At 41.7% G+C, this 18,040-nt stretch overlaps 1 protein-coding gene across 1 annotated transcript; it reads left to right on the top strand.

The window, feature by feature from the left end:
• The first annotated feature begins 23 nt into the window (after nucleotides 1-23).
• LOC131440402 (RPII140-upstream gene protein) lies at nucleotides 24-1,515 on the top strand. The gene is made up of 4 exons (XM_058611667.1): nucleotides 24-342; nucleotides 398-563; nucleotides 618-706; nucleotides 761-1,515. The coding sequence occupies exons 1-4, from the start codon at nucleotides 167-169 to the stop codon at nucleotides 1,206-1,208; spliced, it is 879 nt and encodes a 292-aa protein (XP_058467650.1). The 5' UTR covers nucleotides 24-166; the 3' UTR covers nucleotides 1,209-1,515.
• The last annotated feature ends 16,525 nt before the right edge of the window (nucleotides 1,516-18,040 follow it).

Raw genomic sequence — 18,040 nt, 5'->3', positions numbered from 1 at the left:
AGACATTGTTTGTTTACAGTGTAGAGCCTTTTCTCACACGTGAAAAACAGCTGTTCTCCATTCAATCTCGGACTAAAATATGAACATAGTAATTGTCAAATTCTGCGTGAGTCAAGTGATTACGAAACTGATTCAACATAGTGCATGTTTTTATTGAAGTGCTAAAATGTTCAAACGAATCAAATTCGTCCTTCCTGGAGGAATGTTGACTGTCGGAATATTTCCATTCAAGCTTGATGGTCCTGACTCAGTGGAACATGAACCACTACAAAAGATGTATGAAAATGCACCCGGGGATCATCTCACAGGGAAAGAGAGGATTTACCAAATGCTAACACTTGAGTAGGAGATTTTCAAACATGAATGATTCCAGGTTGTTATATTAAAATAATTTTAGTGAATTCGGACGAGTTTCGAGGGAAGCGAATTCAATATACCAAGCAGGATTTCTTGGGTTTCTAGTAGGAGCATGTTATGGAGGATTCGTACAATCCCGTATAGCATATATGGATTTTATGGAGAGAAACCAGGCCACCGCTTTTCAATCTAGTTTTGATGCGAAAGTAATATATTTATCGCAACCGGAATTTCATTGATATTGATGTTATAATTTGCAGAGAAAACTTCAAGATCAGGTGACAGTAAATTTTGCTAAAGGAGCTTTCAAATGGGGATGGCGGCTTGCTTTGTTCACTACTAGTTACATGTATATTTCTTTTTATTGTTTTGAAAATAAGACATTAATATGTGTAATTTTTAGAGGCATTCAAACAGTCATTTCGGTGTACCGTGGGAAATCTTCTATTTATGAATATCTAATCGCTGGTGGAACGGCAGGCGCTTTGTACAAATTTAAAATGGGTCTTAAAGGAATGACTAGTGGAGGTATCGTAGGCCTTACGTTCGGTGGAGTTGCTGGAGTTCTCTCGTTGGCAATTCTCAAAGCCACCGGCACCACAATGGAAGAGGTTCGCTTCTGGCAGTACAAATGGAGAGCAAATCGCGACAACATGATTAATGAAAGTATGAAAGCACAAAGTCCAGAGCAGGATCCGTTGCTGCTAAATCATCATGCAAAATACGGAGAGTCAAATATTTCGTTGAATCAGTTAGAGGTACCCCCAATGACACAAGTTAACGAATCGAACGCGAAAGACAAAAACAAACCTGCGCTTGTGCCAACAGATGAAACAGCCAAAATAAAATAGATTAATTCAAAAGGCTGTGATATATACTAATCTTTATTTTATGCTGAACAGAGTCTAATGCAGTAGTTTTTTGTCATGTATTAAATTCCTAGTAACTGCCTAGGATTTTTAGCGTTTCGACTGGGTGCCTAGCAGTTTCTCTCTAGCTTGTAATTGTTCATGCCTCAAACGAAGTTGCAGCAACCAGGAAGCACCACTTCTATCATCAGTAGAGTTTTGTTTTCCTAAGGGTAGTAAACAATATTCAATTGCCGTTTGTGATGCGAGCTAAGGTAATATGTTATAAAATGGTTTCATGAACGAACAAGTGATAGTTTCTTTTAGGATTAATAGAGGACTCAGATATTGGGCCGTATGAATAAAATGTAGTAAAGTCTACATATCTTCTCAAAAACAAAGTCCACAGAGTATAACGCGGTTTGGTATGAATAAAAAACAAATTCGAACATGTAGTTAATGCTATTTCCGAATTTAAGCATTTACTGCATACCGTATCGAAACAGAGCCGGAAAAGCTGGCATAAGCATGCACGAAGCAAGAAACGTACTTACATCTGTAAAAATGCCACTTTTTTAATTTCTGTACTTCACTTTATCAGCAAACACACGAGTAGCAACCTCTCCCGCATAGCGTTTTGGCTACCTGGGCAGCCATGGCCACCAGACGACTACCAAAATTGATTCAGTGACGGTTGTCAAATCCAATATGACAAAACAAAGTCGCCTGTATCTAAGTTAGCCGAGCGTTTTCATCTTCTCACCTTCGCTGAAAATGTCAAAGATTTCAATGTGGAAAAATCCTGGTGAATACGGTTGTATCGTTTGAGTTGTATATCTGGCAGCGGTGAGACAGTCGGTCACCAGAATGTCTGCCAGCCATATTTTTCCCGCTGGCAGCGTTTAGTCAGCCATCTGGCAGCCATGCGTATGCGGGCTAGAGCCACCTACCGAAAACTTGTAGTAAATACTACAGTTTGTAGCATGTTTTGACAGAAACGTGATCCACACGTAGCATTTACTACCGAAATTCAAGCATGCTACGTTTTATTCATACGGCCCATTGTCTCGTATAAGCAGTCGCCCAGGCGAGCAGACAAGCGATAGCTTGACTAGGTTCTTCTTGGTATAAATTACGTGACTAAACGAGGAGCGGGGAGGCGGTAAATATTTTCCCCAGTCGTTTATTATCCTTGGTACACTACTGCATACGAAGTTCAGAGCAATCTATTGAACGGCTTATGCCCCGTTTACACTTCTGCTGGCTGCCAGCATGCTGGTGTCAGTGTACTTCCCTCTGAGGAAAAAAACGTACAACGGTGGTTCTCCGTTGGTCTAATACTTTGGATCATTGGACCACAGTTGAACGTTTTTTCCTAAGAAGGTAGTACACTGACACCAGCATGCTGGCAGCCAGCAGAAGTTGTAACCTGAGACCGTTGGAACTAGACCCGTTTCAAAATTTAGCGAATGATTTTTTTGCGCCACTCCCTAAGGAGACCAAACGCCTGGTTTGTTTGCCCAGCTAATTGAGATCCTTCCTATGGGCGGGTATTGTCTGTTTCTGAGTTCCGGTCGAGACGGTCCAACGTGGCTCAGGTGACCTTGATAGTCCGCCAACACCCCAAAGAAAACACCCGCTGAAAACCGAAATCGCTACAGTAAGACCAGACGAATAAAGAAGATTCACTAAAACGATGCCTTTCATCACTGGTAAAGACTAGCAGCCACAGGGCTCCAGCTCGCGAGGGGATTAGGGAGGGTAGGTCTACAAAAAAAATTATCCGAAATCTAATCGCCCGAATATCTTGAGAAATCCTTTACCTGAAAATACCATAAATAGTCACCGCTAACAAAAAATTAAACACTATTTAATATACACAAACGAAATTCTACTTTTATTACAAACAAAAAAGTATATTATATTTTCATCTTGGTAGGGATCGAACTCCAAACTCTCTACATGCTAGCTAGCTTTGTGTGCGGTATGCGAACTGATCTGGCTACTGTCACTTCTCTCTCTCTACTTTCCCAGTGCATATTTAATACTGTCGAAGCTTCCTAATTCCTAAACTGGTATTCATCCGAAAATGAGTGACGGGGGGTACGGTGCGTGCGTTTCCTTGTACAGATTTATACGGCGAGTTCATCGCCGACCTAGGATTTTCACAGGTGGCAGCAAAGGAAATCCACCAGACAAAAAAAACGTTTTCGAACCCGGGCTTTACGATGGTTTCAATAAATCGTGGTGATTTAGCCCATGTGACTAATTACATGGGGTTCATTATATATATATTGATCATGCGCATGTCAAGAAAAGAAAACGGTTTGTACTCACACTACCATGGTTTTACGTGGTTTACGGGTCGATGCTGGAGACCGACGAACGTTGACTGTTTTACTGACGCCAGCGCGATTTCCTTGCCGGTTGCTGGCAGATTCGGGCCCGCAGAAGATCCAGATTTCTGGTTTGCGTTCGCCACGTTCCACGCGGTAATTATCTGATGTCGGGACGGATCGAAGCGATGGTTACTGCTCCCTGCCTAGCGCGTGGTTGACTTTTGACGATCAGCGCTCTTCCGGTCGGTTCCCCGGGAACTTTGTAGCTAGATGGTGGGGTCAAAAGTGGTCGTTGATACTGGTTGGTCGATGTGACGGGAATTTTGCAGCACGAAGAACCTGCACAAAGACACGCACCCAACAACATGCTGGTTTTAGAAAACGCACTACACCGTTCGCAAATTTGCACCTTACCTTTAATCGATAATACCGACACTAACTATGCTCCAATAAACTCGGAGCCACTAACTTGCCTTATAGCTTGGCACTGGGGAAGGAAAACTATTTTATGGTGAACTGATAAAGGGAAACTCAAGATATTTTAGATTACCTAAAACTACACATCGAGGCGCGGAACAAAATTAAACCACTCCTGCCTCTTCCACGATCCAGAACAAAGTGGATGATCAGATCTTTGGAGTCCTCAGATTAAGCACGAGTAAAAGATTCCCTTCCGGAACTACGTAATTAATTACGAAGTTTTCCGAATCTCTCCTGCACACGATTTCAATCTCCCCCGAATGTTCCCAGAGCATTGACCTCCTACCAAAGAAGTTTGAGTCAGTCCGAACGATGCCTTTTAAACCCCAGAGAAAGACATATACTTCTCCGTATATCGCATTATCAAGTTTATAAGCTAAGAAAAAGAAACCTACTTCAAATAGGGGGGTGACGCCCGCGTCGCGACCACCCGTCGAACGTAACTCAGTTCCAACCAGTCAACCAGGTCTGGCGTGAGAGTGCGTACTATAATATTCATTGGTACTCTCGAATGGCACTCTCGAGAGAATTTATTTAGAATTGTATGCGATACTGAGAGTTGGCCATCAACGCGAGGGGCCATACAATATTTAATTTATTCGGTAATGCTACATCATTCCCAACCCAGTTTTCGAAAATTTGATTGGTTGAAAACCAATCAAATTTTCGAAGGTATTCTGTATTTGCATACGTGTATCACCCGCTTACTGGGGTCATATGTGGTCATTGTCAATATTTTGACTCATCCTCTATCTGCAGATTATTATCTGTTACTGACCATCACCGTTTTTCAACTCCGGTCTCCAGCAGTAATCTAGTAAAAATACAGCGATGCAAACACACCAACCCGATCTACATACTCTGAACACGGTCATCTTTACTTGACACTTTCGGTAAACTTTGGTTTGTGGTATTTGGCACTCCCAATCAGTCTTACAGCAACAACAAAAAAACGGAGGCATTTCTGCATACCTCAGTGTAAGAACTGAGAAGCTAAAAATACACTCCCAAATCCAAAAAAACTCACTTATAAATAACCCATATATTTCGTTGATCTAACCTCGGAATAATATCCAAGAAACCCGATTCAACTCAACATACTAACAGTGTTTCAACTATAGTTCACCCTCTGACAAATCACAGAGGCATAATTGAAACTATAATTGAAACTCGAATTTATACGTACGATGTTTTCTGATCATCAACTTAAATTGACAACGAAACTCGTAAATTAACTACAACACAACAAATAAATTTCTCTTTAATCACCCCTCTACCACACGTAATGAATTATCATTCATCTCTCTCATGTGTCACTCACTCTCTTGCCAATACCACAACTCAATACCCTTATCTGTCACCAAGCCTGTATTCAATATGGTCGCATATTTCACGGACAACTTCAGTGGATGCGGTTTTAACACGAAAACAGTGCAAACATGCAGTGATATCTCGCATTTCAGAAAAGTTACCTTCAGGAGAGTACATTGACTATAGTATCTTGTCGATGTAAGTTTGAAAAGAACTGTTTTTGTTTGTTTCCTCCGCAGTTACCGTAGCTGCTTATGGACTACTACCGATCGTTAACTGGAGTAAGAAGACAACAAGAAGCGGATTGATGTTATTTGAAGGATGTGCAATTTTGGACTGAAGGCCTGTCGATCCCTAACATGGATCAGCTTTATATCCCAGTTACTATATTCGTTCGAATCTCCAACCAAATAACACTTGAAGCAAAAACATCTCAGTGCCTTTCTTTTTAGGAAATGATTCAAATGGAAGAACAAAATATACGGAAACAAACTATGAATTTCCTCGAAATTACAACCGGATTCCAGCATAATTCGAGAAGGAAACCCGTACGTGATTTTAAAGTTTTTACTAATATTATCGTAAGTACTAATACTAAGCTAAGTGGTACGACGAATCGTAGGAATTGAAACTAATCTAACTAAACTATTATTTACAAGGTTATTTACACCAACGAAGACTATTGTATGTGTTTCGCTGTGATGTTTCAATCACTTCGCTGTCTCGTTTCATTATCTCGTAGAACGTCGAATAGGTTCAGGGACTACCAAGCCCAGGCGACGTTTCCAGCCGCGGTCGTCTCCACTGCATTCTCCGACAGTGCACTGAGGACTGGTAGAGGTTTGCTCCTCTTTTCTTCGCCTTTCCACGGCCTTTAGTCGAAATCATCGCAAGGTCTCGCTTTAGATTCATAGCACAGCTATTACTTTTCCCAGGTCATTGTCCTGGCTCCTTCTAGGGCATCGTGGATTGCATTACTTTGTGAGCGAGTCATCGCAAGCCTCTGTCTCGCCCCAGTGAAATGCCCAAGAACCCAGCAAAGTCGTCGGTTGGTACCGTTCGAAATTTAAATCCCCGTAGGTGTTTTTTTTTCATTGCAATCTTTAGTTACCCTGTAGAGCGACATAGCTTTTCAATGGACAGCTTAGCCCACCTACCTGCTTAAATGGGAAGAACTAGGGGTAAATTTCTTCAGCTGATCAGCAAAAAAAACTCCGATTCTTTTTCCTGAAAGGTCTTCAAGTTCGTATGTGTGGGATCCTAGCAATTTCCTAACAACACAAGGTTCGAATCTGGGTGCGAGTTTTTTGCAGAACCCTTTTCCCTTGTCTGATAATTCGAAAGTTTTTTTAAGAACAGTTTCCCCAACGGTATATCGCGGACAGTTAGCGTTCGAGCGCAGGTTATAAGTAGCCTCATGACGTTTGTATGCTGCCGAGAGATTCTTCCTGACCTCCTCGAACAGTTCCTGCCTGTTCGACATTTCATTTCCGCCAGGCTCATCGGGTTTATAGTTGTCCCTTATCGTCGCGTACTCTCTTCCTTCTGATACCTGATTTCTACCGAACACGATAAAATACGGACTGTATTTAGTCGAGCTATGGACAGAAGTCCGGATTGCGTTAGCAATTGTTTGGATATCATCCGCCCAATGCTTATGATGTTTTTTCAGCGTGGCCCTTATGGCCGTCGTGATGACCCGGTTCACGCGCTCCGTGTTATTAACTTGAGGGTGATACGCTGGGGTAAGCCAGTGATTTACATGGTAGGCATCGAGTAAGTTTTTGAAAATTTTAGAAATAAACTGAGTCCCATTATCAGTCAGTATGGTTTCCGGTACACCGAATAGCTTGAATATCATTGTTTCTACAAATTCAGCTAGTGGTTCTGCTTTAGCCTCTCGGAATGGCTGCACTAGTACGAACTTACTAAAAACGTCTGTCGTCACTAACAAACAAGTGAAACGATTTTTACCGGAAGCGGGTAAAGGACCGACGAAGTCCAATGTTACAAACTGCCACGGATATTCAACTGGTTTTTGCGAACCCATCGGCGGCGTTACATTTACATTTCCGCTCTTGCTTGTTTGACAACGCAAGCACTCTCTGCAGTGTTTACGTATTTGTTCGTTCATCTTCGGCCAGAAGTATCGTTCCTTGATGGCAGCCAAAGTCTTCTCGAATCCAAAGTGGGCCTTACTGTGTTCTAGGTGTATGATTTCGTCTCTATTTGCAGGCTGTGGTAACTGTTTCCAAACAAACCGGGGATCGTGGTGCCGACTGGAACTTTTAAGCAGTTTCCAAGTTTTTCCATCAATCACACGATAATCTCCGTATTTTACGGGATCGGCCACGATTTGAGCGGCAAGTTCATCGTATTCTGGGTCGGTCTGCGCTACGACAATGGCTTCGATTGATCTTGACAGACAATCAGCAGTGATGTTGTTCTTCCCTTTCCTGTATTCCAGTTCGATGTCGTACGACTGAATTCGCAATGCCCATCGGAGAAGCTTTGAATTTCCGCTTTCAGCTCCTATTTTGAACAGCCATAACAAGCTTCTTGCATCTGTTACTACCTTGAAACGCGTTCCTTCGACGTAGTGTCTAAAGTTGTCTATCGCCAACAGAACTCCGAGACACTCTTTTTCCACCGCTGAGTATTTCCTTTGGGTACAACTAAGTTTCTTGCTAAAATATCCCACCACCCTAGTCTCTCCATCATGGTCCTGAATTAACGCAGCTCCAACAGCGTTTTCTGAGGCATCGGTTTCGATGACGAATGGTTTGTTGAAATCGGGATTCGCCAAAATAGGGGCAGATGTCAATGCTACTTTCAGCTCACCGAAAGCCGTTTCAGCTTCCTCTGACCACACGAACTTCTTCTTTCCCTTCTTCAATAGATCAGTGATCGGAGTTGTTATACGGCTATAACCTGCAATGAACTTTTGGTAGAATCCCGCCAGCCCCATCAGACGGCGTATATCCTTGACAGACTTTGGTCGTGCATAGTCCAATATCGGCTGTACCCTTGACTGATCTATTGAGACTCCTCTTTCTGTCAGCAGGTACCCTAGATACATAACCTGCTTCTTGCAGAACATTGACTTTTCCAACGATATCGTTAGGTTTGCCATCTTTAATCGATGTGCAACGATTTGTAGAAGCCTTAAGTGCTCATCAAATGATTCGGTTGCTATCACTATGTCGTCCAGATAAACAAAGACGTAAGGTTGCAGATCGAACCCTATGACTTTGTTCATCAAGCGACACATAGTGAAGGGTGCATTTGTTAGTCCAAATGGGCAGACCTTAAAGCGGAATAGTCCTTTCGAAGTGCGAAACGCTGTGTAATTTCGGCTTTCTTCCTTTAAGGGGATCTGAAAATATGCATCTTTTAGATCGATGATCGAGTAGAATTTCGCGTGCCCCAAACGGTGGAAGATATCTTGCATGTTCTGCATCGGGTATCCATCCTTCGCCGTCATTGCATTGATTCTCCGAGAGTCTAGGCAAACGCGAATTTTTCCATTCGACTTCCTTTGACTGGGACTAGCGGATTAGTCCATTCACTATAGCATTCTTCGATTACATCCAGCGTCTTAAAGCGTTCAATTTCTGCGTCGATTTGGTGTTGTATAAAAGGCGAACATTTATAAACTGGTTGGAATCTAGGTTTTGCGTCTTCTTTGAGAATTATCTCGTGTTGAATCAGACTTGTGCGACCTAATTTCCCAGGAGAAGTGAATTCGAACTCTTTTATTACCCGAATTAATTCAGCCCGTTGATTTTCATTTAACTCATGTTCCGTCTCAATCATTTCCGGAACCGGTTCTGGCACGTCGTCCATGGTTGGGACGTCTAATGTTTCATCTGCCACTTGTTGATCTAATTTAGGGAGCTCACTCGTGGGTTCAATGTTGAAACAAAGCGTTGAGTTTATACTAGTTTCGATTTTTTCTGGTCCATTTCCAACATCAATCATTGGTTGGATGCCAAAGGAGTCCCAAAAGTCTACACCTAGGATTAACGGTCTGGAGATTTGAGGAACGATGATCGTTGGCACTATTTTTGTTTTATTTTTATACGTGAATGCGATGTTTAAGTATCCTAAGCACTTATACTCTGTTCCGTCCGCTGTGCTCACGCGTAACGCTACCGGGAGGATTTTCAAGCCATATTGTTCGGCCAGTATCGGTGAGTTGATCACACTTATGCCCGCCCCCGAGTCTAGTAGAGCTTCCATTTCAGTTTCAAACACCTTCACTCTAATGTGGGGGCATTTTTTTACGTTTATTCTTATATGGTGGATGCGCAGTAGGGGATCAAATTCAAAACAATGTTCGTTTATGGGAATCTGTTTGTTGGTAGGGACAGTCGGATTCCCCAACTCCCATCCCTTTATCAGTTTTCCTGTTGGGTTCCGTATATAAACGGTCGTGCGATCGTCGTGCAACGTTCGCAGCATCGCAGCGTTCTACCTAAATTTCCGCAACCGTAGCAAAATATAACCTTCGGTTTGGTGCAATCCCGCCACGCGTGTCCTTCCTGTCGGCAATTCCAACAGGTCCATGACCGAATTGACTCATTGGTCTTGTGGTTACTTTGCTCATTTCTGGTAATACTTGGAGATATTATTCGCTGATGTTGTGAGTTTGCTACTGGCTTCGTGTGTTCTGTGGATCGCATTCGCATTGCGTTAACGTCTATGAGGTTTTCGCTCTCTGAGTCACTCTGTTCGACCTCTACGTTGTTCAATGGTCTTCTGGGATGCGGCTCCCATGCTTGTTGTAGATTTGAATCCGCTGCATCGATTCTGTGGTTTAACTTCAGCAGATGTTGCAGGTTTTTGACTTCCACTATTGAGATCTTTGATCGATAATGCTGTCTCATGTTATCCCAGATCACCTCAAACTTCCGGTTCCGTGACAGTGGCTTCGACAGCATTCGATTCAACTTCTCGATTTCGGTGACAAATGCTATGAAAGTCTCGCCTCGCATTTGTTTCCGCTCTTGGATCTTCGTGCGAATCCCCTGGTCCTGATTTGGATTTCCAAAGCGGTATTTAATCAGTTTTTCGAAAGTCGCCCAGTCGTCGAACTCATCGACAAAGGTGAAGAACCAATCTGATGCTGGACCGTCCAGTAACAGATGGATGTCTCGCAAAACCTGTCTTTGTGAAACGCCCTCTCTTTCCGCTATCTTATTCAGTTTGAACAGGAAATTTTCAACGCTCATTGACCTAGAATCTCCTGTAAATCTCAGCTTCCATTTTTCTACACGGTACGCGTGGTCCCTGCCTCCATCAGTATACCTATGATTGTGACGATTGTTTCTATTGTATCGACCGGATCGACAAGGTCCTCTTGAACGTTGTTGCGTTAGGCAACTTGAGCTAGCTGATGATTCGTAACTACTTTGTGAATCATCCGTCTCATACTGTCTTGTTTTATGCCTGTACAGTTCATTCATCTTAGAATGATGACTCGATGTCCTGCGACGAGTATCATTGGATTCTTCGTTTGGTTCGTCGTCGCTGCTAGTCTCCTCTTTCCCCCTTCTATTGTTACCTGGTAAACCATACGCCGAAAACTTGCTAGTCAAGTTTTTAAGCATCTGTTCCATCTTTTCGATTTTACAGCTCAACTCTAAATTGTTCTCTGTTTCAATCGGTGTACTCGTGTGCATCCGGCGACTGTCTTTTGGTCTAGTACCCGTCTCCTTTGCCGATTTTGTACCTTGTTGCGGAAGGGATTGATCGAGGTCGTGTCGTTTGTCACTCTGGCCCTGGCTACTCATTGTATTTGTCGTTTGTAGTTTGTCGTTAATCAACTGCTTGATTGTGAACGTTGGTGGGCCTATCTTATGTGTTCGCATGCACTCTTCAATTCGACGCACTAACTCTCTCCGCATCTTTTTCTGATCTTCAGTCACTGCCTGGCACCGCTTTGCACGATACCAGTAGTGTAGCATACGCGACTCAAATCGCGGTTCAACCCCAATTCGCATTAATGATCTAGATAAGTCTGCAACCCATCCCGAAATGTGAGAGAATTCTGCCGAAATATTGAAAGGTGATCGATAGTTTTGACTATTTTTGATGTCGGCTTTAAATAGGGTTCTTAGAAGCCTCTGTTTACCAGCCAGGTCAAGTTCACAGTTGGATGCTTCCAACTGTCCTCTGATCAGAAGTTCATAGTCAACCTCCTCAGAATTTAAATGCTCAGCATATGGAAATCGATCCATCTTTGAGAGATGATGTACTGTCCCGTATTGTATCGCTTACTTATGTTAAATGGGAAAAATATATGATACAACAAATATTACTACAAGTTATTCCCAATGTATGTAAAGAAGAATCCGTTTGACAATAAACTTATTTAACACACAAACAAAATGTTTTTCGTAAATCTTAGAATCTTAACAAATAATTTCAAAAATCTGTATGTATACACAATTTAATTACTTTAATCTTAATATATTTTGCCAAATCACGTTGGGCGCCATTTGTAACCTGAGACCGTTGGAACTAGACCCGTTTCAAAATTTAGCGAATGATTTTTTTGCGCCACTCCCTAAGGAGACCAAACGCCTGGTTTGTTTGCCCAGCTAATTGAGACCCTTCCTATGGGCGGGTATTGTCTGTTTCTGAGTTCCGGTCGAGACGGTCCAACGTGGCTCAGGTGACCTTGATAGTCCGCCAACACCCCAAAGAAAACACCCGCTGAAAACCGAAATCGCTACAGTAAGACCAGACGAATAAAGAAGATTCACTCAAACGATGCCTTTCATCACTGGTAAAGACTAGCAGCCACAGGGCTCCAGCTCGCGAGGGGATTAGGGAGGGTAGGTCTACAAAAAAAATTATCCGAAATCTAATCGCCCGAATATCTTGAGAAATCCTTTACCTGAAAATACCATAAATAGTCACCGCTAACAAAAAATTAAACACTATTTAATATACACAAACGAAATTCTACTTTTATTACAAACAAAAAAGTATATTATATTTTCATCTTGGTAGGGATCGAACTCCAAACTCTCTACATGCTAGCTAGCTTTGTGTGCGGTATGCGAACTGATCTGGCTACTGTCACTTCTCTCTCTCTACTTTCCCAGTGCATATTTAATACTGTCGAAGCTTCCTAATTCCTAAACTGGTATTCATCCGAAAATGAGTGACGGGGGGTACGGTGCGTGCGTTTCCTTGTACAGATTTATACGGCGAGTTCATCGCCGACCTAGGATTTTCACAGGTGGCAGCAAAGGAAATCCACCAGACAAAAAAAACGTTTTCGAACCCGGGCTTTACGATGGTTTCAATAAATCGTGGTGATTTAGCCCATGTGACTAATTACATGGGGTTCATTATATATATTGATCATGCGCATGTCAAGAAAAGAAAACGGTTTGTACTCACACTACCATGGTTTTACGTGGTTTACGGGTCGATGCTGGAGACCGACGAACGTTGACTGTTTTACTGACGCCAGCGCGATTTCCTTGCCGGTTGCTGGCAGATTCGGGCCCGCAGAAGATCCAGATTTCTGGTTTGCGTTCGCCACGTTCCACGCGGTAATTATCTGATGTCGGGACGGATCGAAGCGATGGTTACTGCTCCCTGCCTAGCGCGTGGTTGACTTTTGACGATCAGCGCTCTTCCGGTCGGTTCCCCGGGAACTTTGTAGCTAGATGGTGGGGTCAAAAGTGGTCGTTGATACTGGTTGGTCGATGTGACGGGAATTTTGCAGCACGAAGAACCTGCACAAAGACACGCACCCAACAACATGCTGGTTTTAGAAAACGCACTACACCGTTCGCAAATTTGCACCTTACCTTTAATCGATAATACCGACACTAACTATGCTCCAATAAACTCGGAGCCACTAACTTGCCTTATAGCTTGGCACTGGGGAAGGAAAACTATTTTATGGTGAACTGATAAAGGGAAACTCAAGATATTTTAGATTACCTAAAACTACACATCGAGGCGCGGAACAAAATTAAACCACTCCTGCCTCTTCCACGATCCAGAACAAAGTGGATGATCAGATCTTTGGAGTCCTCAGATTAAGCACGAGTAAAAGATTCCCTTCCGGAACTACGTAATTAATTACGAAGTTTTCCGAATCTCTCCTGCACACGATTTCAATCTCCCCCGAATGTTCCCAGAGCATTGACCTCCTACCAAAGAAGTTTGAGTCAGTCCGAACGATGCCTTTTAAACCCCAGAGAAAGACATATACTTCTCCGTATATCGCATTATCAAGTTTATAAGCTAAGAAAAAGAAACCTACTTCAAATAGGGGGGTGACGCCCGCGTCGCGACCACCCGTCGAACGTAACTCAGTTCCAACCAGTCAACCAGGTCTGGCGTGAGAGTGCGTACTATAATATTCATTGGTACTCTCGAATGGCACTCTCGAGAGAATTTATTTAGAATTGTATGCGATACTGAGAGTTGGCCATCAACGCGAGGGGCCATACAATATTTAATTTATTCGGTAATGCTACAAAGTGTAAACGGGGTATTAGGCCGAAGGCAGAGTGGGCGCGAGAAGCTGTGCCGAGCTGGTGACTGACATTAGTAAACCTAGAGCGGGAATGATATTAGCAGCAAACCAAAGGGACCATGTCAGAGTGAAAGCTGAGTAGATTTCCCGCTTGTACTCTGACAGGGTTCCTTTGGTTTGCTGCTAATATCATTCCCGCTCTAGGTTTACTAATGTCAGTCACCAGCTCGGCACAGCTTCTCGCGTCCACTCTGCCTTCGGTCTTAGTCTTCAAAAGAAGCAAAAGTAAACAAAAACAAGCAGTCAATTTCTTATACGACCATTTGAAAAAATTACCGAGATGTTCAATATGATCTGTCTTCAATGACATCCGTCCGCAACTGTTCAGGTGATTTCATATGATTGATCATATTGTTTTAATGTGAAAGAAAATGTGCAAACAAAAACCTTCATCATCCTCTTCCAACATTATTTTGCCTTAGTAATGTAATTGCGGAAATGAACCTAATGAAACACATTGCATGAACTCACCTTTCGGTTAAAAAATTTCCTTTGATGAAGGCCAAAATAGACGGTTGAATTTCAAAATATAAATCGCAAAAGTCAAATATCCGCATTCCAAATAATCAGAGAAAAGTGCCACTTGAGCCAATTTGTTCTGATTCCTGAATTTGACAACTATGCTATGATGGTCACTTCAGAGAAAGGTGACCATATGTCTAAAAAATTTTTTCTTTGAAATTTTAATTAAACAAATATTTCAAAGATTGAATCAAGGTTTCTTTTTTCATTAGATAATACTAAAAATATGAAAACGAATATCAACAACAGCCATAATCCGAGTTAGATTAAGGCGTATGCTTGATACAGTAAAGGACACCTCAAGACTTCAGCTACTAGATAAGGTAAGTATCGACAACTTATCCATCAATCACAACTAGAGATGTCCATCTCCTCTGTTTGACGAAGAGCTAGTTTAATTTCTCCCCTCGTACTGATAACATCAACGAGAGCTCTTCTCTTTCATACATATACACCACTGTTATATAAAGTGTGTACGCATCATGAGAGCGAGTGTTTATTCTTTTTCAACTCTACCACTGGATCACACAAAATTGCTAGAGCAGAGCTCTGAAATTCTCTGGGGTGGATGAAAATATTTTCTCCGAAGTGTGCACGCCGGCGAGGACTCTGGTGTACGGCTCGCATAAGAGAAGAGTGGGGCACGCATCTTGGGTGTATTTAGGCGAGAGCGCGTGAGAGCAATTCATGCGAAGAGAATGTGTTTCACTCGCGCCAGCTGCTTTAACCACAAGCACACACTCAAATTCTGTCTATTCGACAATGAGAAGAAGTGCGATTTCCTTTTTGTGTGATGTACGCTTCTTGCATCCCCTGTGTAGACAAGAATCTTACACCAGCGTGTATCACTCTAGTAAAATGCCATCACTGATCACAACCAAAGTGAAACAAGTCACTACACTCTCGCTAATATCGAAAAGTGTAATCGATGTACAATAAAATACTGTCATTAACAAAACTAACCACTGTAACAAACGTGCTTCAACTAACATAGTCCAACACCTGGACAAATAACAGCAATAACCAATACAGCGACGAGGATGAGGGCGTGAATAGTGAACTGTTACTGCCCCTTTATTTTCTGGATAGCAATTAGTGTCTCTCCTCGAAATAAATATTTTGTTGTTGTGCATAAACGGCCATGTTATGCATACGGTCCAATTAAAAACGTACAAACAGTTTTATGAATTATATGGAATTCCTCCCCATTTTCCTAAATGAAACATATATTGTGAATGGGTTCGCACTAGACGTGGTGTCAATGCCAGCTCTACCAGTTAGAAATGCGGGATTTTTTTAATGGTAATAAATGTTGGTTGTAAGTCCCTCCCATTGGTTGGTGGGCTTGACGGTATTGCAAATATCATCACATACAAACGATTAGCGTTACAATTTGATAAAAATATGCGTTACAACTTTATAATTGAATTAAATGAATAAGATATAGAACGACTTGAATAAGATGTTGATTGCATTACGCTCCAACATCCGGGGTTGGAGAGGCCGGTAGGGCTTAACTGAGCTCTTTTTTATGTTATATTTTCATACTACCGGCCCTTATTACCAGTGTGAAGTGAAAATTAAGTGGAGTGAACGTATCCCAATTGGAGTTCAAACGATGACAATAAATGAACGGTAAATCGAGTCCATCTTTGACGTTTAATGATAGTTTGTGTACCATAAAATATTGTGGAATGAGATAGAATATTGTAGAATAGAACGAAATAATAATGACTGAACCAATGAGTAAACCACTGATAGCTGTCAAACGATGTTCATCCAGTTTATATTGTGAGGAAGTGTCGTTTGGGACCTGATGGGTGAGATGATGTGTGAGTGAAATGTAAGAGTAAATGAATGCAAGAACGATAATAAAGGCCACCGTTTTAGCTAAGGACTAACGATCGACCAATAGAAGAGATAGAAAATGGGTAACGAATCCCCCTTTCATCTCAAATCCATTAGTCATTTCATATACGAAAACCATTAGTTATAGTGAGATCTGTTATCTCTGTTTGATAGACTAACTTATTGAAGCAGTATTGAACCATCTCCGAACTACTTTTATGCACTATTGCTTCTTAGAGACGAGGCAAAGATGTTGTACTCGATTCTATCACAATTCATTTATTGAAAGTCGAGTAATCGGTAAAATAACATGGTGACTCTACTAATGAGATGACTATTGGCAAACAAATTTTAGTTAGAATCTATTAGAATAGAAATAGTAACTCAGTGTTATGATGCTTGTTTGTGGAATACATGTATGTATGTATGCATGTGTTTTTGTGTGTACAAAGATATCATTAAAAAAAACACTAATCCATTTTTTTTTTGTAAATGGATGACTGGAACAAGAAATTCACGAACGAAAAACAATTCGAAAAAATACTAAACCCGCTGGATGTGAAGCTGAAAAATTAGGAAGGAATATTGGTAAGAACATAAACACCACTGCATACAACTAACTTTTACATTTAAGGAAACAACAAAAGCATTTACATTTAAGGAAACAACAGCAAAAGTACGGAGTAGAATGACAACAAAAGACACTTATGAAACACAGTTGAATAGAACCACTGGAATTCAGGTAAAACAGAATATAAACTGTGACCAAAGGTAGGAAAACCAACATAAATAAATAATAGAAACTGGATAATAATATAATAACTGGATAATAATGTAATATCCTCATATTGAAAGAGGCGCTAATTCGGCCTGTTACAAATTAACGGGGATAGCAATACATTTTAGACAGGGCTGTAAAGCTGATTGGAATCCTTTCCTCGCCAAAATGTATTATAAGGAAACTATAAGGAATAAGGCAATAAATGTTGCTTGTAAGTACTGTGTTCAAGATACTCAATTCAAAGTCCTTTGAAAGCTATGGATTTTTGCATCTTTCCATCAACTCACGAATATCACGTCGAAAGAATTGTTCATCTTTTGAAGCGATCCAGTCGAGAAGCCATTTTTCCACATCTTCATAACTAGTGAAGTACTGCTCAATAAGTATGTGAGACATCGATGGAAAAAAACTGATAGTCGGAAGGAGCCATGTATGAAAAGATTCCCTTCCGGAACTACGTAATTAATTACGAAGTTTTCCGAATCTCTCCTGCACACGATTTCAATCTCCCCCGAATGTTCCCAGAGCATTGACCTCCTACCAAAGAAGTTTGAGTCAGTCCGAACGATGCCTTTTAAACCCCAGAGAAAGACATATACTTCTCCGTATATCGCATTATCAAGTTTATAAGCTAAGAAAAAGAAACCTACTTCAAATAGGGGGGTGACGCCCGCGTCGCGACCACCCGTCGAACGTAACTCAGTTCCAACCAGTCAACCAGGTCTGGCGTGAGAGTGCGTACTATAATATTCATTGGTACTCTCGAATGGCACTCTCGAGAGAATTTATTTAGAATTGTATGCGATACTGAGAGTTGGCCATCAACGCGAGGGGCCATACAATATTTAATTTATTCGGTAATGCTACAAAGTGTAAACGGGGTATTAGGCCGAAGGCAGAGTGGGCGCGAGAAGCTGTGCCGAGCTGGTGACTGACATTAGTAAACCTAGAGCGGGAATGATATTAGCAGCAAACCAAAGGGACC

This window comes from Malaya genurostris, chromosome 1, assembly GCF_030247185.1.
Source record: "Malaya genurostris strain Urasoe2022 chromosome 1, Malgen_1.1, whole genome shotgun sequence".
NCBI classification, from domain to species: domain Eukaryota; kingdom Metazoa; phylum Arthropoda; class Insecta; order Diptera; family Culicidae; genus Malaya; species Malaya genurostris.
The sequence above is the reverse complement of the archived record's forward strand: the minus strand, read 5'-3'. Positions and strand labels throughout refer to the sequence as shown.

Coding starts and splice junctions, on each gene's coding strand:
- LOC131440402 (XM_058611667.1), top strand. CDS start 167: ATGTTCAAACGAATCAAATTCGTCCTTCCTGGAGGAATGTTGACTGTC. Junction 564..617: donor AATCTAGTTTTGATGCGAAA/GTAATATATTTA, acceptor TATAATTTGCAG/AGAAAACTTCAAGATCAGGT. Junction 707..760: donor TTGTTCACTACTAGTTACAT/GTATATTTCTTT, acceptor TGTAATTTTTAG/AGGCATTCAAACAGTCATTT.